Source organism: Balaenoptera borealis (genome assembly GCF_965194805.1).
Source record: "Balaenoptera borealis genome assembly, chromosome: 8".
NCBI lineage: Eukaryota > Metazoa > Chordata > Mammalia > Artiodactyla > Balaenopteridae > Balaenoptera > Balaenoptera borealis.
The window spans coordinates 118,352,048-118,376,552 of NC_138865.1; the positions used below are offsets into that span (position 1 = coordinate 118,352,048).

At 55.8% G+C, this 24,505-nt stretch overlaps 1 protein-coding gene across 6 annotated transcripts in view; it reads left to right on the plus strand.

The window, feature by feature from the left end:
- The window catches only part of NTNG2 (netrin G2), a 76,267-nt gene extending 51,762 nt beyond the window's left edge, over positions 1–24,505 (plus strand). For 2 of the 6 annotated variants that reach the window (XM_082400769.1, XM_082400770.1), the window contains exons 5-12: positions 9,522–9,694; positions 12,221–12,247; positions 13,191–13,328; positions 16,600–16,674; positions 18,165–18,266; positions 19,703–19,870; positions 21,269–21,403; positions 21,984–24,505. In XM_082400769.1, coding sequence (XP_082256895.1) covers positions 9,522–9,694; positions 12,221–12,247; positions 13,191–13,328; positions 16,600–16,674; positions 18,165–18,266; positions 19,703–19,870; positions 21,269–21,403; positions 21,984–22,219 — 1,054 coding nt within the window. In that variant the 3' untranslated portion in view covers positions 22,220–24,505. The remainder of the gene's footprint in view (positions 1–9,521; positions 9,695–12,220; positions 12,248–13,190; positions 13,329–16,599; positions 16,675–18,164; positions 18,267–19,702; positions 19,871–21,268; positions 21,404–21,983) is intronic. The other 4 variants (XM_082400771.1, XM_082400772.1, XM_082400773.1 and 1 more) reach the window with 4 other exon arrangements.

Genomic DNA, 24,505 nt, shown 5'->3' on the forward strand with positions numbered 1-24,505 from the left:
AATAGCCCTGTCTCGTGGAAACCGTCAAGCCCCCAGTTTTATGGACCCGGAGACTAAGACCCTGCGGTCGCCTGCCACCACACTGCTCCAGACGTGATACTGCCTGGCTTTCACTGAGCCGTTAAGGCTCATCCGTGCCAGATGCTGTGCAAAGAGCTTCTGTGCATTGTCTCCTCCCTCCCTTCCTTTCCTCCTTCATTCATTCAGCCGCTATCGATTGAGAGCCCACTGCGTGCCAAACAGTATATTAGGCACCCATGAACAACTAAATAGAAAAGTTGAAAAGCTAAGATGTAATTCAGCCCTTCCAAATTGCAAACGAAAGGTCTGAGATCCGGAGAAGTGACTCGCTCAAGGTCACCCAGGCAAATCAGGAGCAGGGAATCTGCTCTGACTCTGGCTGCTGACTCAGTGTCTCTGTTCCTCCCTTACCCCCCATTCTTACGGAGCCACTCCTGCTGCCATCCAAAGGGTCAAAGCCCCGGGATTCTGTGATGGGCCAGGCAGCAGATCCTGATGGGCTGGGAGTGGACTGCTGGCCAGTGGCAGGCCCCGTGGACTGGCCGGCCTTGCCCTGTCCCTCTTTCATTATTAAATAATGTTCCCTGATGGATGAGCTGAAAAGTGCTGTGTAGCGGGGTCAGGCGGCTCAGGTGATGGCTTTCTGGTGAGATGGATGGTTCTCAAAGGTCAAATTCAGAAAGTAATTCCCTAGGAAAATTGATCGCATGGATGCAGGAGAAATACTCGGGCCAGCGGTAGAGCCAGGAGTCTGGACCACCCACCTACGTCTAGACGCAGGCTGCAGTTGGTGTTAGAAAGTTAGGAAAGGGAGCTTCTTTCTCCTGCATTTCCTTGGCTGAGGCTGGGCTTCGGAATTGGTAGTGGGCTTGGGAGTATCTGTCCGGTGGCCCTCCCCACTGGCCTTCATTATCCAAGTGGAATCAACATAAGGCAAGTGCCGGGAGAGACAAGCCAATAGAATGGTGATGAAGTCCAAGTCTGGCACCGACAGTTCTGGGTTCAAATCCAGCCTCTTCCACCCAGAGACCTGGGGTGAGTTCGTGACACTTGACCTACTACAATCTTATATCCTTACCTATAAAATGGGAAGAGTGATGCCTTCTGGGTTTTCACAAGGATTCAGTTAATAACGCACGTCACCTATGAGTGCTCTATAGAGTATTTATATATGCTTGCTTATTTATTTTAATTTCATCTCCCGAGGGCCTTCTGGAATAGGGAAGAGAAACCTCAGGACGGCAGCCTGAGGGAGGGGGGAAGGACATGACTGTGTCCTTTGGGGGAATTGTGGGCAGGTTGGATTTCTCTGAGCCTGTATCTGTCTGAGAACCAGCACTGGAGACCCTCCAGGCCGCCACCCCCTTCTTAAAGTGGGGCTCACCAGCTGTATGGCCTTGGGCAACTTGCTGAACTTCTCTGTGCCTCATTTCCTTGTCTGTAAAATAGAGATAATAGCAATAAACCTTTCATGAGGTTCTTGTGAAGAACTGACACATTCATTCAAGGAAAGCTTTCAGGACCCCGTCTCTAGACACTCATAAATATAAGAAATGAGAAAACCAACAAGACACTAGCATTTGCCAAGCACTTATATGCATGTCTTCAGGGCCATGTCTCAGTTACTCCTTATGACAACCATATGAGGTAGGTGCCACTGCCATCCCTATTTTACAGATGAGAAAACAGAGGCCGAGGAACTTCAGCAACTCTCCTAAGGTCACACAGGAAGTGGCAGAACGTCCCAGTCTAGGGCAACCAGGGGCCAGGGCTACCATCTTACAATCAGCAGGAAAGGCAAGAGGAGAAGTATTAACCCCAAATGAGCACCTGTGTGCGAGGCTGGGTGACATGGCAGGTGCATTACTTATGTCCATTCGCTCATCCCCTATTCAGGAATGACCGAGGTCACCGATCCTCACGACAGCCCGTGGTGTGACCAGGCTTGTTGCTCCCCATTCTCCAGGTGAGAAAACTAGGACTCAGATTAGTGAAGAATTTGTGCAGGGCCACCCAGCATGTGCACTGGGAGCGGGTCGAAGCCCTGCCCGCTGATCCCAGGATCCCAGTGCCCGCCACACTGGGCCGCCACGGCATGTGGACATTCAGTGTGGGCTCTGGCGTCAGGCTGCCCGGATTCAAGTTGTGGGTCTGCCCCTTACCAGCTGGGGGGCCTCAGGCAGCTCACTTCACCGCTCCAGGCCTCAGTTTCCCCATCTGCATAATGCAGATAATAATAGTATGTCATTCATAGGATGGTTGGTAAAGGCTGAGGTGTTTATCCGTGAGGAGTTCTCAGAATGATGCCTTGTATCAGCTATGTTCACCCAGCAAGAGTTTCTTTAAGGTGCAATGGTGCTAGGTTGATACAAATAGTAAAACAAACCTTTGAAGTTTTGCAGGAGAGAGATTGCAATAAAACCCTGGTTCCCAGGCTTTAGTCACTCAGGTAACGACTTCACTATTTCCCATATATTCCAATTAGTTATTCATTTGTTTGTTTAGCAACAGCTTTACTGAAATGTAATTTACATACCATAACATATCCATTTAAAGTGTACAATTCAGTGGCTTTTGGTATATTCACAGAGTTGGGCAACCATCCCTATAGTCAACTTTAGAACATTTTCGTTTCCCCAGAAAGAAACCCTGTACCATCTAGCGGTCACTCCCATTCTCCCCTCTCCCAAGCCCCTGGCAACCACGAGTCTACTTTCTGTCTGTTCTGGACATTTCATATAAGTGGAATCATACAATATGTGGCCTTTTGTGTCTGGCTCCTTTGTGTAGCATGATGTCTTCCAGGTTCACCCACGCTGTAGCTGGTGTCGTGCTTTGTTCCTTTTTATGGGTGAACAATATTCCATGGTGTATATACACCACATTTGGTTTTTCTGTTGATGGACATATGAGTTGTTTCTACCTTGTGACTATTATGATTAACACTGCAGTGAACATTCATGTACATGTTTTTGTGCAGATGTGTTTTCGTTTCTCTTGGATATATACTTAGGAGGGGAATTGCTGGGTCATATGGTGAGTCAGTTTCACTTTTGTGGAAAGTTTTCCAAAGTCACTCACAACACTTTACATCCCCACCGGCAGTGTACGTGGCTTCCATTTCCTCCAGATTCTCACAATCATTTTCTTGTTATTATCTGTGGTTTTGACACTAGCCATTCTAAGGATGTGAGGTGGTAACCCTTGTAATTTGCTTGCATTTCTGTGATGGTTAGTGAAGTGACCATGTGCTTGTTGGCCATTTGTGTATCTTCTTGGAAGAAATACCTATTCAAATCCTTTCCTCATTTGAAAAATTGAGTTGTCTTTTTATTATTGAGTTGTAAGGGTTCATTATATATTCTTAGATATAAATCTCTTACCAGAGATAAGATTTTTCTCCCGTTCTGTGGGTTATCTGTTCACTTTCCTGATGGCGTCCTCTGAAACACAAAAGTATTTAATTTTGATGAAGTCCAATGTATCTATTTTCTCTTCTGTTACTTGTACTTTTGGTGTCAATGTGTAAGAAATCACTGTTTAATCCAAAGTCGTGAAGATTTACCCCTGTGTTTCCTTTTCAGAGTTATCTAGTTTTAGCTCTTACATATAGGTTTTTGATGCATTTTGAGTTAACTTTTGTTTATGGCGTGAGGTTGAGTTCTACTGTCAGTCTTTTGCATAAGGATACCCACATGATTTATTTATTTACTTAATAATTTCTTTAAATGAATATGCTTTTAAAGTTTGACCTCATCTAGGCCAAATAATATTTTTGAGATTCCCAGGCTTGGTGAGTTTGTCACTTAAAAAAAAAATACTGTGTAATCAAAAATAAACAAAAACGATTAAACTCTTCTATAGTTCTAGCCCGCATCTCCCCCAGTCATGTCATGTGCTCCACTTTGGGAAATGACGCTTATTACAAAGGACATTGGGACGAGGGAAGGTATAGCAGGGGCTGATGGGAGGCCCTCCCTGCAGAAGTGACATTTGGCCTTGAACCTGACACGCCCACTAGGTGTTAGCTTTAGGAGAAAGGGGCGGAGCCTGGCAGCTCGATCCAAGCGGAGGGAACTGCATTGCGCAGAGGTCTAGAGGAAAGCAGGATCAGAACTCATGCTGGACAGAGATGGGAAGAGACACAGAGACATGGAGAGACATAGAGGGACACAAAGAGAGAGGCAGAAAGGTGAAGCCCCATGCATGCGCGCGCGCACACACACGCACACACGTGCGCGCACACACACGCACACACACACACACACACAGAGCGCATTACTCCCTGCAATGCGCTCCCTGCAAAAGTCAGGAAGTCTGAGAAGCAGTTCCATTGACTGCGTTCTGTTTCTGTGCCAGCCCTGGCGAGGCTTCCCCCACACTGTGTGGGCTCCTCCTGGCAGCTCTGCCCAGCAGGGAACTTCTTCTCTCCCCGATAGAGGAGGCACTGTGCTCATTCCAGGGCTCAACCAGGGAGGGCAGGGAAGCCAAGACACCCTCTGGGAGATGAAGATGGTGGGAGGGGCTGGCCAGCATGGGGCGGGGCAGAGACAAGGTCAGGGAAGGATGTCTGGATTTGGATCCAGAGTAACCTTTAAACTGCATGACCTTGGGCAGGCTTCTCCCCAGCTGTATGCGAGCCCCCGCCAGGCCTGTCGAGCTCTCACATTCCGTGACTCCCTACTATCATCATTATAACACGCTACTCAGATTCAGCTGCCCTTTTACAAATTTTTAACAAGCCAAGGTCAGTGTTAACACCCAAAGTTGAGATGGCAATCTTTGTTTTCTGTAGCTGATATCTGAAAATATCTGATCCTCGGGCCAGAGGCATGGGGTACATTCCTGGTTCCACCCAGCTGGGGTGTTCCTCTCCAGCTAGCTCAGTGGTATGTTAAATAGGAATTCAGATGAAAAAAATTAAAACCTTCTGAGGTCTAATACCAGAAGGTTGGTTTTGCAAACAAACTTTTGTTAGACAAAGTCAGCAGGTTTCTTTCCTGCAGGACTTGTCAGAGCCTTTAATATGCTAATGTGCACTGGGACCCTGGGTGGAGGGTGTCAGTCAGGGAGCAGGATGTGAGGGCATTAGGAGAGCATCACATGTGTTGACCAATAAGGTTTAAACACAGAACCTTTCTTTGCCATGGACCATCCTTGGGGTCTAGTGTTCCCAGGAAGAAGGGTCCCCAGTGCCAGCAGGTGCCTGCCCATCCCTCTCTGTGCCTTTCCCAGAGCTGAGCACATAGTAGGCCCGCAGTACATATGTGGTAATAGATTGGAACTCCAGGGAAAGAGTGAACAGGCTTTCTCATGCTCTGTTTATTTCAGCTCTGTGCTGCAGTAAAACCTTGACAGGGCTAAGTATCCAGGGAAGATGGAGTTAAAATAGCACAGATTTTAGCATTGGCTAATTCCCTTGGACAGGGCCTTCACTCTACATCAGAATTCTATTCCAGAGAGTCCAAAAAACATCCTTGAACCTGGGACTTGAGAGTCACGAACAGTGCACGGTGTGTAACACGGAGCGATCGTTTCCCAAACAGGACCCTGATGGACCTGCTTCTCCTCCTGAGAGGAAAGGCCTGTGTGAGCTCAAGAACCAGCCTCCTTCCCCACCTAGCCTGACTTCCAGTTTTCAAAAACCATTTGTTATCTACTTATAAAAGTAATACCTGCTCACTATAGAGAATGTAGGAAACGTGCAAAGTGACAAAGAAGGAAATAGAAATAATAACTATAATCATTTATAATCCCACCCCTCCCTCAGGACAGGTACAGGAATACCTAGATGTATTGTCTACTGGTGTTTCAGGTATGGATATATGTACTTAAACATAATCAGAAGCTGCATGTACTAGTCTGCTTGGGCTGCCATAATGGAGTGCCACGGACTGGGGGGCTTTAACAACAGACATTTCTTTATTTTCTCACAATTTTGGAAGTTAGAAGTCCAAGATCAAGATGCTGCCAGGGTTGGTTTCTGGTGAGACCCCTCTTTCTGGCTTGCAGATGGCCAATTTCTCACTGTGTCCTCACATGGTGGAGAGAGAGCTCCAGGGTCTCTTCCTCCTCTTGTAAGGGCACCAACCCTATGGGATTAGGGCCCCACCCTTCTGACCTCCTTGAACTTTAATTACCTCTCTAAGGGGTCTCTCTCCAAATACAGTTGCATTGGGGCGTTAGGGCTTCAACATATGAATTTGAGAGGGGACACAATTCAGTCCATAACACTATAATACCTACAGTTTGGTATCTTACATTTTTACAATCCATATTCTAACCCATGTTATCCTCTTGGACTCCGGAGTCGGATATCTCTGCGTTCCGGTTTCAGTCACAGTTCTGGACAGCCCTGTGACTCTGGGCAAGATACTTAACCTCTCTGAGCCTCCATTTCCTCGTCTGTAAAGTGAAGGTGAAAATAGTACCAGCGTTTGTGGTCATTCAAGGGTCGGATGAGATACCCATTGGCACACAGTAAACACTTGCTGAGTATGGTCTTTTCATTTCTATTTGGAACATTCCCCAAGGCTTGAAGTAGCCTTTGACAACATAATATTTAATGGCTTTATAATACTCCATAGCATGGATGCGCCTAATTTCCCATAACCATTCCTCAAGATGATATGAGGGCAGAGAGAAGCTATGAGAAGGAAGGCAGCCCCGGCACTTCTGAAGCCAGCAGGCAGCAGGTTAACTCCGAGCTGCAGGGCTGCTAGGAACCTGGCAACCAGTTTTCCCCATTTGGGATCCTTGACCTGGAAGGCCGGCCTCGCAGCAGTGCTCCAGTCAGATGGAGACAAAGAGGGCAGGAGGGGAGGCAGGACTGATTTATGAAGTGGGAAGATGCAGGGAGTTAAATATTCATCGTGTGGATAAGCAGAGGCTAAGGGGAGACGCTGTGTCCCAGAGGAGCGTCACTCAGTGGAAGGTGGGGTATGAAGAGAAGGGGGAAATTACGAGCTGGAGAAGAAGTGCTGGTTTAGCATTCGGGAAACAATCTTTGAGATGATGAGATCCAGCGAGGGGGAATGTTGCACACGCCGGGCATCACTGGTGGGACGTAGGCGCCTCCACCCTAGTCCATGCCACTGTCCTCTGTTGCCAGCTGGGCACAGCTTCCTGCCCGCTCTCCATACCCTGGCTCTGGTCCCCCTGACAAAGCATCCTCCATGGAGCGACCACGGTGATATATAAAATAGGAGCCAGAGCAGGACACCTCCAACCTTCCAATGGCTTCCAGAACACAATCCAACCTCCGAATCACGGTCTGGCCTCCTCCTCCCCCTTACCTCATCTTAGACCTTACAGGTTGAGCTCTTCTCGGCCCTAGGGTCTTCCCCGATGCTCTTGTCTCCTTCCAGAAGTTTCTCCCCTCCTTGCCTGAGTAACTCTTGATGTTCCTTCAGGTCTCAAATTTAAATTGTTCTTCCTGGAAGCCTATCCTGCTCCCCCCAGACTACGTTAAGACCCACCCATGATCCCCTCTCCTTTGTAGAACACGTGGGCACCTATAACAATTGACATTAATGAAAGATTTGCATGATTATTATTTTAAAATTAAGTCTATTAAATTTTAGGTTTTAGGTTTACAGAAAATTGAGCAGACCATGCAAAAAGTTCCGAATACCCGGGTTCCCCACCCAGTTCCACCTGTTATTAACATCTTGCATTAGTGTGACACATTTGTTATAGTTGATGAACCAACATTGATACAGTATTGTCAACTCAAGTCCACAGTTGACATTAGGGCTGTATCTTGCTGCTGTGTGCTTCTGTGGGTTTTGACAAATGTGTAATGTCGTGTGTCCACCATGACAGTTTCATGCAGAGTCACTTTCCTGCCCTAAAAATCCCCTGGGCTCCACCTATTCATCCTCCCCACCCCTCCCCCAGTCACTGATCTTTTCATTGTCTCCCCGATGGACCCTATCCTCCATCAGAGGAGGGACCCCATCTGCTTTGTCGACCATTATACTCACCATTCCCAGCTCAGAACCTGGCACATAACAGGTGCCCTATAAATATTTTTCTTTGTGTATTTTAATAACAAGAAAATCCTACCAAACACATTATTCTGCAATTTGCTTTTTACAAATATTGACAATATATCTTGGAAATCTTCCCATATGAGAATATAGAGCACTCTCTCTCTCTAACTTTTTATTATGGAGGATTTCCAACATGCGTACAAAAATAGAATCTACTATAATGAACTGCCATATACCTGTCACCCAACTTCAGCAATTAACTCATAGCCTTTCTTGTTTCATCTGTATCTCTGCCCATGTTTTCCCTTTCTGTGTTATTCTGAAGCAGATCCCAGACATCAGATACTTTCATCTGTAAATACTTGTGTGTGTCCCTAAAGCTAAGGACTTTTAAAGATGTAACCACAATACCATCATTGCATTTAATAAACATTAATTTAATATCACCAAATGTAGTCAGTGTTCAAATTTCCAGTTGTCTCACAAATATACATTGTTTATCTGAGTTTAGAGGTTGTTTGACCAAGATCCAGATGAGGTCCACGATCTGCACTTGATTGCTTTGCCTTTGAGGTTTCTCTTGATCTGGGTCCCTCCTCCCTCCATTTCAAGTTTTGCCCCTTGCAATTCATCTGTCCTATAAACTATATCATCACTTCTGGATTTTGCTGATTGCGTCCCCCTGGTGTTGTTTAGTATGTTTCTCTGTCCTCTGTATTTCCTATCAGTTCGTAGCTGGATCCAGAGTGTTGGTCAGATTCAAGTTCAATTTGTCTTGACGAGACTTTTTCTTTGGTTGTCTCTCTCTACTGATGCTCTGTGCCTACAGCTATCCATTCGGTAGGGGATGCTACATGGTGACTTTCAAATTCTGTCCTTCCTTCTTCAATTATCAGCTGGAATGCTTCTATAAAAAGAAACATCCCCTCATCAACTATTGGTTACCTGGAGGTACCCTTTTTATAGGACAGGCGAGACAAATGCTTGATTCTTTCCCTTTATTTACTGGTTTCAGAATGATGAGTTGCCTATAAATATTTGAATGAATGAATGAATAATACATGTGTGGATGAATTGACAGGCTTTTTGGAGTTGGGGCTTCTTTCTGCCCTCAAGGGCATGGGTGTGGGCCGCGGCTGAGAGCAGAGGTGCAGCCTGGGGCCAGGTCCACGTCCCCACAACCAGGGACAGGTAACTCTTGCTACCTGTCAACCCTCCATGGTTGAGAGCAAAGGTGATCAGAAGCTGCGTTACTGAAAATTCAGCACCTGGGACAAGGGCATCTCATCACCCCACCCTCACCGAGAGGTAGGAGCCAGGGGCACCTCATGCTGGGGAAGGACTCAAAATGGTGAATCCGGGAGTATTTGTCCCAAAGGAGAGTCGTGGCAGGTTGGACAGATGGCCTCAAGAGTCCCTTCCAGGCCACCCTCCAAGCCCCTCCAGAGAGCTGGACCAACCCACCCACACGCTCACTGACGCCTTGCCCCCTCCATGTCCCCCCAGGTGCAAGTGCAACCTGCACGCCAACCTGTGCTCCGTGCGCGAGGGCAGCCTGCAGTGCGAGTGTGAGCACAACACCACCGGCCCGGACTGTGGCAAGTGCAAGAGGAGCTTCCGCACACGGTCCTGGCGGGCTGGCTCCTATCTGCCACTGCCCCACGGCTCTCCCAACGCGTGTGCGTACGCAGAGCGCCCGCTGCGCCCGGGCCCCCCCCCAGCCCCCTCCCCCCTCGGACCAGTGAGGCCATGGTCTCCCCGCAGCCTTCAACCTCAGGAGCTGTGGATCTCATCACGCACACACATGCACACACATGTCCTCCCTACAGAGGTGTGCACACAGAAACATGCACGCATGCACACCTGGACACACGTGCGCACACACACATATGCGCACACAAGCACACCCCTTGTTGCCAAGCTCCTAAGCGCCAGGCCCTGTCATCAAGAACCTCTAGCACACCTGCATCCTGCTGGAAACCTGAGACGAGCTGCCTCAGCAACCTTCCGCTGACTTTCCCTTCTTGCCCCCAGGGCAGGAGAGAAGGCCCAGAGGGTGTCAGGGAGGAGGGGGTGGGGACCCCTCACTCCGGGTTAACCGTGAGGAGCAGCGCCATCCCTCGTAACCAGTGTTTATGGGGCATTTACATAGCCAAGTGCTATGGGGTCCCCACTCCCTCAACCCTTCGGGCGGCCCCAGGAAGCGGGTCTCCTATTATCCCATTTTACAGAGGGGTCCTCCGAGGCCCTGGCCCGTGCCCTCTGCATGGTCCTCTCCTCTCCCGGCTCAGCTTTCCTGTGCCAGAGGTCATCCTTGGGGTGCGCCCACACACGCCTGCACTATGAACACCCTTTGGGGGCCCCCATCACTGGCCCCCAACATAGTCCCTGGGTATCTCCATGAAACCAAGAGTCCCAGGGAGCCCCCAGCTGCCACGGGTAAGGGGGCCTGGGCTGGTCCCAGAGTGGGATCTCCCCAGCTGCCCCCGCCCCAGTGATTTGCTGACGCTGGTCAAGTGCTTTGACAAGGAGGCTGCACCGGGCACATTCTATACACAGCTTCTCAGCCCTCACAGTAACCCCTCGGGTGCTATTTTCATTATTATCCCACTCTCCAGATGAACAAACAGAGCCCCAGTGACCCTCAGTGCCCTCCTAGTTCCGCAGCAAGTTAGATACCACCGCTGCACCCAGCTCCAAAGCCAGGCTGGGCCGCCGGCACCGCTCAGCTCGCCCCTCCTGGGCACGCTCCCAGGAGCCCCTCCATCGGCAACCCCGCGACCAACCGGTGAAAGATTTATGCAACTTTAGGCTGACAAAGCCGGAAGCCTCGCAACGAGGCTGTGACAGGCATGTTGGGCGTGTGCGGGCGCCGCTCAAGAAGCCTGTGAAGGGTGACCTCCCAGAGTCACGGCACCTGCTGGCCTGCAAAGGCACGGAGAGCGCTCTGGGCGAGAGCCCAGCCCCGCCCGCTCCCCCCTCGCCGCCGCGTGCCCAGCCCACCTCTTTGTTGCCAGGACCGTTTCTTGAACACTTTCCTTAGTCGCTGTCACCTCCCTCTGGCTCGCAGGCTCATCCCTTCATCTGTCCTGCTGGCCCCCCCACCTCCCCGCTTCCTCTCTGGACCCTGTTCTCCTCCTGGAAGGATCCCCCCAAGGTCCCCCGGCACCCACAGGCTAAGACCCTTACCTGCAGGTCATGCACTGTGGGCCCCCAGGTGCATCCTCCCAGGCCTCCCTCACTGTCCCGCCACCAGGGTCACCAGGGGAGGTCCTCACGCCACACGTCCCCTGCCCACACCCCGGCGTCCACCCCAGGGCTCCCAGGGCACGGAGGGGTGTCCTCACTCTCCGTCCTTTGTCAGGACCGCCTGGAGGGGAAGCTGTGGCCCCAGCTCCTTCCTTCTGAGACTGACGATTCCCGCCCTGGTACCCAAAGTCCCAGGTCAGACCGTGGCCTTGGGCCCCTCTCATCCCCAGGGCACAGACAGAAAGGCCCGGGTCGGAGTCAGGCCTCTGCCACTCGCAGCTGTGTGGCCTTGGACAAGCCATTTCTCCGCCTGAGCCCTGTTTTCTCAGCTGTAGAATCAGGACCCTAATAAAACCCCCTGTGGGGCTGTTGTGAGGACTGAATGGCCCAGGTGGGAACAGCGCTCAGCCCGTGCCCACGTGCAGAAAGCTCTCAACACGTGGCAGGCGCTGCGATCATCTTCCAATCAGTCGTTCAGCCGCCGTCCCTGCGTTTCCTCAGATGGGAGCCTGCACCATGGTTTCCCTCTGGTGGTAACTTCCATCAGAGCTTCCAGTAAACCAGTCTGTCCCCGTGGCTGGGGACCCTCATGTTCTCTGAAATCCCATCACTCCTGAGGGAACGGCCACCCGCCTCCTTGTCCTGCACTGGAGGACCCGAGAGTCTAAAATCAAATGAGAAGGGTGCCTGTGAAGCCCCCAGCAGAGGCTTATCAGCAGGTCCCCTGACAGGGTAAGTCACAGCTCTGAGACTCAGTTTCTCCATCTGCAAAATGGGCTAATAGGGCCCCTCCCTCTCAGGGCACCAGTGAGGATGGAATGGATGATCTGACCCAATCCCTGCACGGTGAGGTGCCCAGGCCCCCTGATTTCCTTTCCCCAGCCCTGCCACCCCCTCCTCTGCAGGGAGGAGGTGGCTGGGCCCCTTACTCTGCTGTGACCCTTCTCTTTCCGCAGGTGCCGCCGCAGGCTCCGCCGTTGGCAGTAAGTACACACCTGGGTCACCACCACCCTGGGAAGGCGACTGGGGCCCTCAGTGCACAAGCCTCTTTGCATGTCCTGGGAAGAGCAGGAGGGGAAAGACAGGGCTTTCCTGTCGCCCTGGATCCACAGGCCTCACCACCCGCTCCTCTAATCCATTTGCTTCTTCCCCCTCCTCACCCCTCCTTCGTGTCTCACAATTCCTCCCCTCTAGCTTCTCAGCTGGTGCTGCTTTGGAAAGGTCCCCTTGCCCCCCGGGGGAACTCTCTGCTCCTCCCTCTCCTGCCAGGCAAGAGTGGGGGTCACCTTCCCCGGCCAGAACCCCCCCACCCCCAGTCTGACCATGGGGTTTGGCCTCCCTCCGGGCAGCCCGCAGCTATCACCTCTGCAGCTGCTCGCCCACAGGGAGGCTGAGGGAAGTGAGCCCGGATCCCGACGCGTCCAGGTCAACTCAGGCCCCAGAGCAGCCAGACCATCTGAAGGAGGGTCAGGGGAGTCCCGAGAACTCAACAGGGAAGGTGAGGGAGGGCGGTAGGGGGTGACCAACTATCACGAAGTCATCATCACGCACGCGCAGTGCCAGGCATTGGCTAAGCAGGATACTCGTACTATCTCATTTCATCCTTGAAGCCACCGCCCCCCTAGGTGGGTATTGCCATCTGTTCTCAGATTCAGCAGGAGAGAACTTGTCAAACGGCCAGCCAGTGCCGACCCCAAGTCTCAGAAAGGCTTCCAGGGGCGCCGTCTCCCTCTGCCAGGGCTCTTCGGGGCCACACTCAGCCCCGGGGCTGCTCCCTGTGGGACACCAGTGGGCGGAGAGGGGGCCAGAAGAAGCTGGACCTGGAGGGGACGCTGGTCCGCTCAGGGGGGTCTTAAGTTGCTTCTCTGCGTTGCTCCACACCCACCAACTCCCCCACCCTCTCTTGCTTTTCTCATCTCTTGCCAGGCATCAGCAGGTCTCGGAAAGACCCCGTCCCCAAAGCCCCTGTGGCCGCTGTGGCCGTGAGGGGGGACCCCACCACTCCTGCCCCTTCCACATCCACTGCTTGGGCCCCCATGGCCCCCAGCACCCCACAGCCCACAGGTGGGTGCCCAGCTACAGCCCCAGCTGCCCTGCCCTTTCCCACTTCCGGCCCGAGTCCCTGCCTCTCTCTGTGATGTGTGATGATGTGGGAGCATCAGCCCTGGGGAGGGGAGGGGCTTGGCTTTTAGAGTAGAGAATGCTAGATCCCAGAGCCGCAAGAGCATGGTGCCAAGAGGCCTCCGGGCCGTCTGGACCCACCTGTCACTGGGCCCAGCCAGGGCATCCAGGGCTCATGTGAAAGTCCTGCATCCTCTTCCTCCTGCCCACCCCCGCCAGGGCACTGCTCAGCCTGGCTTAAAGGCGGGGTGACCTAGCAGGGGGGGCCCAGGGGAGCCGGCCCAGGCCCCGCCCCCACCAGCCATCCTAGCCCCGGCTCTGCCCCCTGCCCACGAGCAGCTGACCCCCGGGAACGGACAGTGCAGGGTTAGTCAAGAAGGTAGTCTCCTTGGATCAGCAAGGCGGAAGGGACCCTCTGAGCTGGCGTTTTCACACTCTGGACGGCTGGGCCCTTCAGGGCAGGGCCAGGCCAGGGGTGTGTTCAAGGCTTGGGGTGCTGGGGTGGCCCCCTGGTCTCACCCGGTCTCACTTGGGGCATCCCACCAGCTCCTGCCTGCTGCGAGTGCCAGGAGTCTGAAAGGACTCATCCTTCCCAGAGGATGCCGGGAAGATGTGGCCAAGGTCCCTGGTCCCCAGCAGTGTGCCCCGCCTCTGCCCCACCCCCTCTGCAGGGAGGAGGTGGTGGGGTAGGGGGCTCCTTACTCCTTGGGCAGTGCCGTGCCCCTTCCTCTCTCTGATGCTCATGGACCCTTGGAAGGGTGGCATTTCCAACGGGCAGAGAGCCCTCCGTCAGCTGGGGTGGGATCCCCGACACTCCGGCTTCGGCCTGTTGGGGGTTGGTGCTCCGCAAGCCCCCAGCCAGTGAATGCCGTGGAAAAGTCCCCCTCGCCAGCTCCTCCGCTGGACCAGAGGGCGACACATCACACTTCCTTTCTTTCTACCTCCTTCCCTTCTCCGCGGGAGACATTTGCAGGGGGCAGGGGGCTAGCCGGGAGATTCGAGGATTTCAGGATGGCTTCTTGGCCCAGGAATCCTCTTTGGGGTGGAGGACATGCGTCACTCTGGAAATCCGGGCTCCGGACACAAGTTGGTCCAGCCGCCTGAGACTTGCGCTTTTTTTGCTGAGCTTGTGATGGGCAGACGGGACCAAAAATAGTCGTGGTAGGTCCCGTGTCTGGCTGCAAACGGTGATCTGTCTGGGTGGGAGGCCAGACGCTCACGCTCACACACATTGAGGAAGCTGGACCCCGTTTTTGGAGCTGCTTCTGACGTGGTACGAAGGGTGCAAACTGCAAAGCTAGGAGTTAAGGAAAGCATCAGAGTCAGGGCGGTGAGCCTGCACGAGAGAAGGTTTGAATCGTGAGGGTCCCCAGGACTCAGGTGGTGAGAAGGACGTACCCCGCCCTCCAGGCAGGACCAGCATTCAGCAGGGTCATGGTCCACTTTGCATCCTGAGTCCAGTGCCGGGCTGCAGGCATTAAGAGAAAAAGGCAGCTGCGGTGTGACAGCCGGTGACCTGAGTGTCCCAAGTCTTAGGGGTCATCAGTCCTCTTTAGCAACTGAAGCCTATGCCTGGGCCCCCATGATGCCCATTCCCCCCACCCCACGAATCGTGACTCTCACTGCAGCTAGTGGAGCTCAGACGTCTCCTGGGCCAGGAGCTTGTACTCTATTCCTTGCTCACAGCCCCACGAGATGGGGCTGTTATCTTCCTAGTCCCATAGGTGAGGATATGAAGGCTTAGGAAGAAGCAGCTGGATTTTTATGGTATGTAAATGATACTTAATAAAGCTGTTTAAAAAAAAGAAAAAAGAAGCAGTTGCTCAAGGTAACAGGCAGGACCTGAACTCGGGGCTCACTGACTCCTGATGTTTCCTGCCCACTCAGCCACCCCGTGCCACGGCCCCGAGGCCTCGGGGGTCTGTGAGGTGGTGCCGCCTTTAAGACCTGGCTTGCACAGCTCCCCAGTTCCAAAGGAACGGACGGGGCCTGCATCTGGCCTTGGCAAGTGACACGGGCCATCGTGAGAAGGCTCCTCCCGCATACCTGAGTGTGTCCCTGGAGAACCCAGTCTTTTCCACCCCCAGGCCCCCCTGAAGGTCCTGATTCTCTCCAGGTACCTCCCAAGAAGTGCGTTAGGCTCTCTGGCCCAAGTCCACCTGGGCCCTTGAACCCCTGGCCCAGATTTTTCTCCCTTCTGCCAGTGTCAAGCTGTCCAGAGGGCAGGGGCTGCCGGCAGAAAGGCTGTTCAAGACCACTAACCCTCTCCCCAGCTTGGCCGCCGAGGGTGGTGGGAGAGAGGCTGCAAAGCACAATGTCTTCAGGGCGGATTTATCGCGGCCCTAATTAAGCCCTTGCCAATTTGGGCACCCGCATTCTCTTCTCATTGAACATCCCATAAATGTCAATTTCATGTCCAGGGGCTCTTGGCTCCCAGCTGTAAAGTCTCTCACACTACTTAGCTGGTAGATTTTCTTTTTCTTTCCCCACCAACCGGCATCGTGCGTAATCCCTTTAAGAAGCGGAAAAAATCTGATTTCTCCCTTGTCCCTCTGGGTTTGTCCTTTGAAATTCGGCACAGAATGATTCCTTGCCTTGCCAGCCCTACCTGCGTCCCCTGCTGTGTGTCCGGTTAGTCTTGGAGATGGGCACGGTGGCATTTGGGGGCTGACTCACGTTGGGGTCCCTGGTGAAAATGGGCCCAATCTAGGGGTCAGGGAGGATGCTCCAGTCCCCAGATTGGGGTTGGACAGGATGAGGACCCTCTGGACACGTTTGATGTCTTGGCCAGAACACACGTCCGCTTTACAGCCATTAGCCAGAGACTTTAGCGCAGAGAGGTCTGGGCCCAGATACATGGGACTTGATCTAACTCTAGCCTTCAGTGTGGCCCCGGTGACGGGGGCCACACAGGGAGGGAGATTCAAGAATCAGGTGTCCCGCCGAAGAAAGGACTGCCCAAAGTACGCAGATTCTCGGGCGTGGGGCCCCCTTCCATCCGGTGTCCATGCGCCCTTCATAGGCTGCCGTAGTGTAGACGCTGCCTCTCCTGTAGATTTGAACCCAGTTCTATTTGGCCAGTGTAGGCAGAGCCGCTTCTTATAGTACTGCTTCTTGTAAGGGGCCTGTATGCGGTGATGCCTCAGTAGGTCCCCAGGATACGCCCAGCCCCAGCCCCTTGCATAACTTGGTTTCTCCTCTTCTTTCCCCTAAGAGTGGATCAGGCCATCTACCGCTGCCCCCCTCTGGGCGAGCGCCCCCTGGCCCCAGGTGTCCTCCAGTGCAGAAGGTATGGGGAGCGGGGAGCTCCTTCTGAGACTCTGTAGTGGAGGGAGCAGGGGCACAGGGTGGGGACGCAGGGTGGCAAGGGGCCCAAGGGCGCCGAGGGGAGGGGCCTTGGAGCTCTGCCTGCCCCTACCCCCAACTCTCACCTACTTAGCCAGAGTGATACCACCACACCCGACCCCTTTCAATCCTACACTCTAACCCTAACCCTAAGCCCTAAGGGCTTCCGAGGCAAGTGGAGACCCTGTCCTGATGACAGTAAGCCTCTCTCTCCCACCATCGTGCTCACAGGACCCCCTGGGCCGAGGTGGAGCTCAGAGTCAGAGAGGGCTTCCTGCAGGGGGTTGGCTGTGAGTAGATGAAGGGGGAAGGTAGCCTTCCAGGCGGCAGGACCAGCTGGGGCAAAGGCTTGGCGGTGGGATGGCAGGGAGCAGCGGCCTGACCAAGCGAGATGCAGGGAGGGGTCGTGGAAGGCACTGAGACCAAGCCCAGAGCCTCATTCTCCCACCGCAGTGGGAAGAAACACGTGGGGGCCCACGGGCTCCTTTGTAGCCGTCGTGGACACACCCAGGAGGCACACAGGGCCTGCCTGAGTCTCCAAGATGGGACGCTGTCCCCGGTCCCGGCTCACGGTTGCCTGGACGTTAAGCCCTAATGCTGGCTTAGGCAGCAGCCCAGCCCACACCTCCAGTTCCCCTCCCGCACCAGCTGTGAGTGGTGAGCAGGGCTTTGCGCGCCCCCTGCTGGCAAGCAGTTCCGGAGCCGGACCCACAACGGTGAGGGTCTGCAGTTCCCAGCAACCAGGCCGGCCTCTGAGTCAGGGCGTCCTCCCCGGTGATGGAGAGCAGGCTGGAGCAACCACTTCCCGGCCCTGGACCCACTGGGGCACGACAGCCTCCCAGGTGGAAGCCGAGGAGACCATGCCATGCTCCCCCGCAAATACGGGGCTGGGATTCTGGGCAGTGGAAGGCAGGGCAGCCTGTGCTCATGGCTGGACGGCACCTGCCCAAGGGGAGTCCCTGGACGGTAAAGGACTCACTCTGGCTGGAGCAGGGAGCTTTCTTCAGAAAGGAAGGGAGGTGGCCAAATCTTGAATACCAGCTACAGACGCTGGACTTGATGCTCACGGGAGTTTGGAGAGGGGAGGGGAGAGCAAGAGTACAAGGGTGTGCAAAGCAGTGTTTCCAACCAGTCAAAAAATTGTCCAGCTTCAGCAAAGTATTTAGCACAATATGAGGGATGTTGGAGATAGAGAATACTTTGGAAGGATGAATCCAGCTGGATGTGTAGATGGTGTCCAAGGAGGGACCAAAGGCAGGCCCGGTTCTGTGTGCTCCTGGTTGTGCTATGTCGTCTCTGAGCAGGTGACAAAGCTGCTCAGAGCTTGCCCAGGGCACCTTGGGAGCCTGTGCTGAGCTTTACCTCGACCAGGACAGCCCACCCTGGGCAGCTGGACCACAGCTGATGAAAGAGCTTCTTTCTCATCTCTCCAAGCTGCGGGCACCTCCGCTGCTGCCCCCGCCCCTGCCAAGGCCTCCAGACTTTTCCAGCTCAGGCCCAAATCTCCTCAAGTGATGCCTATTGAAGAATTCGAAGGTAAGAGGAAGGCCCCGGGGCCCCTCTCCCCCCGACCTCCACTGGAAAAAACAAAACAAAACAATGCAGTACATGGACCGATGCCCCCTCCCCGAGTAGCTGGGTCAAGGTGAAACGGAGCCTCTCTCGCCTCCAGTCCTCCCTCCCCAAGGGAGCTGGGAGCAGGTATGAGTCAGAAGTACAGTGGGCAAGCACGGGGCAGGCAGAGGAGCTACCAGGAATAGCCTGTCCTGGCTTCCCTGGGAGGTGTGGCCCAGCGACTTGTCTTGGCTGAAGCAAGATCTGGGACACAGGGGTCACTGACAGTACTCTTTGGGACATCTGGAGGATGCCTCACCTTCTCACTGTCCCTGGAGGGACAAGGTGAAGGGGACGGGTCCAAGAGGCCATGGTGTGGGAATGCTCACCATCTCCTCCTGGGCACATCTCAGAGGCTCATTTCTCCAAGGTCTCCCATGCCCTTGACCCTGACACCTGGTCAGTCCCTCCTTCTCACATCACAAAATGGGGGTTGGGTCCTCTAGAGATACACAGATGGTGTCTCACAGAGGGGAGCTGGCATCCTTTCTTGTTCAAGGGGGTGTTGAGCCTCTTAGGAGGGACACCAAGGGACGTCCCCCTCTGTGGCAGGGAAGGTGACCCTCCTCACCAAACCCCTCCCCTTGATGATGTCATGGGAGCTACCTCCAAACCCCGGGGGCCTTGACCCAGGTGGTCCCAGGTGCCTCCAGTGAGAGTCAGAAGCTGGGCCAGGGCTAGGAGGAGTCAAGGTGAGATGCTCAGGGCACAAACCTTAAGGCAGCACTCACTCTCAGGGTCGTGCCAGAGCAGGCCCTCTGATGCCAATGAGATTTGCAGAACAGCTCCGGCTAATAAGAAAGGGTCCTGCAGGTGGTGTTTTCCTTCCAACCGTCTTCCAAAGCAGCATGGGGAGGAAGCTCCTGGCCCTTTCCATCCTCTCCAGCGTTCATGCATGCGTCTACCCTTCATTGAATCACTGGGGTACCGTGGTGAACGCCGTGAACCCAGGCACCGCCCTCCCTGAGCTCACGGTCTGGCGGCATGACCCATCCTCCCTGCATGAATCATGTCTAACCACCCCAGCATCACGAGGGCCTCCCTCCAGAAAGCACTTCGCCCTGGTACCCGGCCAGGCTTTTAACGGATGCTGCCCACTGGCCCTCCCTGGTGCCCTGCCCATGGGGCCAGGTGGTAATCTGTGAGCTGGGCCTACACGGGTTCTCGTTCGGGCTCGAAGCTAGCAGGCCCATCTCTCCCCACATGGTACAGAAGTGTTGGAGACCCAGGGCACCTTCCTGTGCCAGGTCCTACCCCTGGCCTCAGTGTTCGGGAATGCACCAGGGAGGGGGCAGCCAGAAGGCACACTCTCCATCTGTTCTCTGACCCTTGGTGTTTCTCGCGTTTGGCCGGCCCAGACTGCGAGTGCTATGGCCACTCGAATCGCTGCAGCTACATCGACTTCCTGAACGTGGTGACCTGCGTCAGCTGCAAGCACAACACACGAGGCCAACACTGCCAGCACTGCCGTCTGGGCTACTACCGCAACGGCTCCGCGGAGCTGGACGACGAGAACGTGTGCATTGGTGAGCCCTCGGCTGGGAGGCGGGGGCCCCGCACGCGAGTGTGCGGACCAGGGTGCAAGGCGGAAGAGCAGCGACACCCCTGCATCGGAATCCCCGGGGGAGGCCGGGGAAATGCCCATTCCAGGGCCCACTCTAAAGCCTCCAGAATCCGCTCTATTAATAACCTCCCCATGTGGTTCTCCCTGCAGGCACTGGCATTTCAGAGCCACTAGTTCCAGTCAAAGACGGGTTCTAGGGCTTGCCTGGCTGTGTGCCTTTGGGCAATTGTCTTCCCCTCTCTGGGGCTGTTTCCCTGTTTGTAAAATAGGGAGGTGGATCAGATCAAGGGTTTTCAGCCGTTTTGGGGGGACTGAAGCTTTTCTTCAAATGAATTTTTTTCTCACGCTTTATATGCCCGCCACCCCCAGTGGGCAGACGGTTGGCTTTCTTTAAACTCTGCTCCAGGACTGGCTTTTGGGGTAAAGAAGGAAATCTACAGGGGCCCTGGGCCCAGGCAGAGGCAGGCCATCCCAAAAGACCGAACATGTGGCCCACAACCAACACGCACTAGTCTGGAAGATGGTCTCCAGTAGAGGCCAGTTCTCAGCCCTCTGACGCCCAGCGCCCTTGGGAACCCATTGCCCATCCCCCGCCCAGCAGGCCAGCCCCGGCTGCGCACAGGAGGGGCTGCCCGCAAAGCCGCAGCTGTCAGCCTGAATTACGGCAGCGGCCTTCAGATAATTTCATCACAGCTCTAAAGTGATCCCAACGGAACTGTGCTGCCCATGTCACACCAGCCAGCAGCAGGGACAGGGCAGGGCCTCTGGATCCGATTAGAGGCGTGCCTTCTCCCCCAGAGCCTCCTTTAGCCTTGCCTGTCTGCCTCGGCCCCCCACCCCCGGGCCCGGCACTAGGCGACAAGGACTCCCAGAGTGGGGGCATTTGGCTCCTCCCACGGAGCAGGGTGAGCTGGAGGCCTCTGGGGCTGCTCCACCCGCCCTGGAGAGGAGCTTCGGAGGCCGACTACGCCCTGCCCCCTCCGCACACACACCCCCGGCCCCCAGGACAGATGCCCGGTGGCCTCTGCTGAGGCTCCTCCCACCTGTCAGTCACAGCTCTTCGGAGCCAGGAGGGATCAGCGCCCTTCCCGGTTACAGAAGCGGAGACGCAGGCCCAGAGACGGGAAGGGGATGGTCCGGGCCACACAGCGCCAGGGCCAGAGAGGGGAAGGGGCTTAGTGGATGTGAGAAAATGAAAACTGTCCCCTCGAGATCTGGACGCCCCAGGCGTCCCCACCCCGCCGTCCAGCGGCGGGTGCGGAGATCAGGCTGGGAGGGTTGCCGGGGCGGGCGGGGTGGGCCCGTGCGGACGGCGCCCACACGTCGCCCCTGATCGCTCGCCGTGCGCGTGTCCGTCTAGAGTGTAACTGCAACCAGATCGGCTCCGTGCACGACCGGTGCAACGAGACCGGCTTCTGCGAGTGCCGCGAGGGCGCGACGGGGCCCAAGTGCGACGACTGCCTCCCCACGCACTACTGGCGCCAGGGCTGCTACCGTGAGTGCACGCCGTCCCCCTGCGCGGGACCGCGTACTGCGGGGCCCGGGGCGGGGCCTCGAGGCCGCCCAGGTCGGGTCCGGGTCGGTGGGTGGGTCCCAGGGGCGGGACCTGGCGCTTCCGGGGCGGGGGCCCGGTAGGTGGGCGGGGCCTGGTGTTGCCCAGGGCAGGTCCGGGTGGTGGGCGCGGCCTGAGGCGAGCCGGTGTAGAGTCGGTAGCGGGAAAGGGCTTGGAGGCCAAAGTGGAGTTAGGGTTTGGCTGCAGTTAGTTGGCTGGAGGCGGGCGGATTTGCGGGGAGGGAGGGAGGGAGGCGGTCCGAGGAAGTGAGGCCAGTGCCGGGCCGGGGCGGGGAGAGCCGGGCAGCGGCGGGAGGGAGGCAAGGGCCCGGTCTCGCCCGGCCCTTGGTACCATCCCCGCCGGGACGCTTCGGGCCAAGTGCGCCCTGAGCCTCCAACACCCGCTGGTCCAGGCCGCGCCCCCAGTGTTCGCAGGTCCCAGGGGCTGAAGCTCCAGCGAGGGGCGGGGGGAGGGAGGGCTGGACCGGGCCGCCACCCGAGTTAACCGCCCCTCCGCCCCGCAGCCAACGTGTGCGACGACGACCAGCTGCTGTGCCAGAACGGCGGCACCTGCGTGCAGAACCAGCGCTGCGCCTGCCCGCGCGGCTACACCGGCCTGCGCTGCGAGCAGCCCCGCTGCGACCCCGCCGCCGCCGACGGCGGCCTGGACTGCGACCGCGCGCCCGGGGCCGCCCCGTGCCCCGCCACGCTGCTCGGCTGCCTGCTGCTGCTGCGGCTGGCCACCTGCCTGGACTGCTGAGCCCCGCGGAGGACCCCCGGCCAGGGGGGGAGGCCGGACCGTGCGCCCCGCCGACCTACGCCCCGCGCCTGGCGAGCCGGGAGCCCGGGGGCCGGCGTCGGAGGCCCGGCGGCCAGAAGGGTGCGGCCCGAGCTGCTCCCAGGTGCTACTCAGCAGAGTCCTCCCCCCACCCCCGTCCCCCCCGAAGTGGCACCTGCCCCCGCCCCGGCGCCGCAGCGGGGGATGCTGTGTGGTCGCGGCCCCAGCGGCCCGCGATTTCGGTCTTAGTTTTTCTTTTATATTACCCACCGCCCCTTTCCTTTTTTTTTTTTTTTTTTTTTTTTTTGCGGGCGGTGAGACAGCGGGGTGGGAGAAGCGCTGCTCATCCCAACAGCCCCAGGTCCTGCCTCCTGCCTCCCTCTCCCGCCCCCACCACACACACGACTGTTGCAGACACCCCCTGCGCCTGTCCCTGGCTCACCATCAGCCAGCGGACCCGAAAATCCAGTTGCCTCCACCTCTAGTCACTGACTTGATTCTCTTTTCTATTCTTTGTTTTCCCTTACAACCCACCAGACCCCAGGCCTTTCCAGAGGCCTGGTGACCAAGGAGCTCGCTGTCTGGGGGAAGGGAGTTAGGAAGGAGGGTTGGGAGGGCTGGAAACTTCCTTTTGTAGAGAACTATTTTTGTTTGTATTAACCGCCCCTATAAGGAGGGAAAAGAGCGGGGACTCTGGACACCACGGGGGTGGTTGATGGTGTATAATCTGACAGTAAAGAATCTGCTCACTGCTGCCTCCAGGGCCTGTTTTCTTTCTGTTCTTTTTTACCCAGCAAGTGTGGGAGTTAAAGGGGAGCCCACAAAATAGCCTTAAAGAAGCAATTTCACGCTCAAGGCCGTCCCTTCCCCAGGCCCTTCTGTGAATGACAGGCAGGCATAGCCAGTGCAGCTCTCTCACCATGTGGCCAGGCCTGGCCCTGCAGTGACCTACAATGTCCCCAAACTTGGGAGGTTATCTCCCTCCTTCCCCCCGCCCCCCCGCAAAAGAAAATATCCAGAGCTTATTGGCACTTTGCCTTGGTTGTCCTCAAATTTAAAAGCATGTGGTAGACATTGATACCCTTGCTGAAAAGTGCAAGGCAAGCGACTGGCAGAGCCGTCTACCAGGGCTCGACTCTGATGCTCCTGTTTATAAACCAGGATGGGGGTGTCCTATCAGGCCTGCTGGACCGCAGCCTCAGGCCCAGCGTCTGCTGCTGCCACTGCCTTCCAGAGCCCCCTGATGGTCACATGCCAAGGTGGGCTGGTGGAGGCGGCAACGCAAAGACCCACAGCCGACCACCCTCTCCTCTCTCCTTCCTCTTTCCCTCCAGAGCACCAGGAAGGGGATGGCCGAGGGGACCAGGGGCAGTGTGGGAATTGTGAAAGGGAGCTCCAAAGAAAGGGGTGCATCAGCTTAGCCCTGTGCTTCTGGGGTGCCCGTGGGTCTCTCTGGCCCTTGGGAGTTGGATTTCCCTGCTGTCTCTCAAGAAGATCCAGATTTCCCTGCCCATCTGCTTATTTCCCAGCAGCCCCGGAAGATTCCCAGTCCACGAATCAGGTTCTGGTCCCTTGTTGCTCCTACGGCCATCCCCTCCCCCCCCCCCCGGCCCCCTCCCCCCACCCCCACCCCCTGAGGTTACCCTCTGGCTGCAGCCGCTCTTTCCAGGCTGGGAAGTTTAAAACTGCGTTCCTCTGCAAGTCCCCAAAGCAAGGCTCAGACGGAGTTTAACAAAAGTTGAGGATGACAAGAGATTACAACATGGCTACAGGTGGATATAAAATATGCTTAGATCCTCTCTGGGTCAAACACTGACCCCTCCTGGCCTCCAGATCTCCCTCTGCTCCTAACCCCAAGAAAGTGCCTTCTTTCAGCTCTGCCCCTGCCCCTGCCCTGTGGCCTCAGTGGCTAAAAGAGAACATCCCTGGGGTCCTCGTGGACGGGAGGGGCCATGTGACAGCTCTGGCCAATGGGCTATAAGCAGGAGTGATGGGCGGGGCCTCCAGAAAGCTCCTTAGAAGCCTCTCCTCCCCTCACTCCCCACCCAGCCTCAGCTGGCCAAGTTTGGGGCCCTGGCGTTTCTCTCTTACCCCCTCTCCCCATGCTCTGGCGGCATGGGGTGGGAGAGCCACCCCCTCAGGATGGTGGAGCTGAGAGGGTGGAAGTTGGTTTTCTGAGGACCTAGCAGAGCAGGGGACGCCAGGCCTAGTTGCGGACCTCCACACTTCTTAATGTCTGAGAAAAAATAAACCTTGATGTGATTAAAA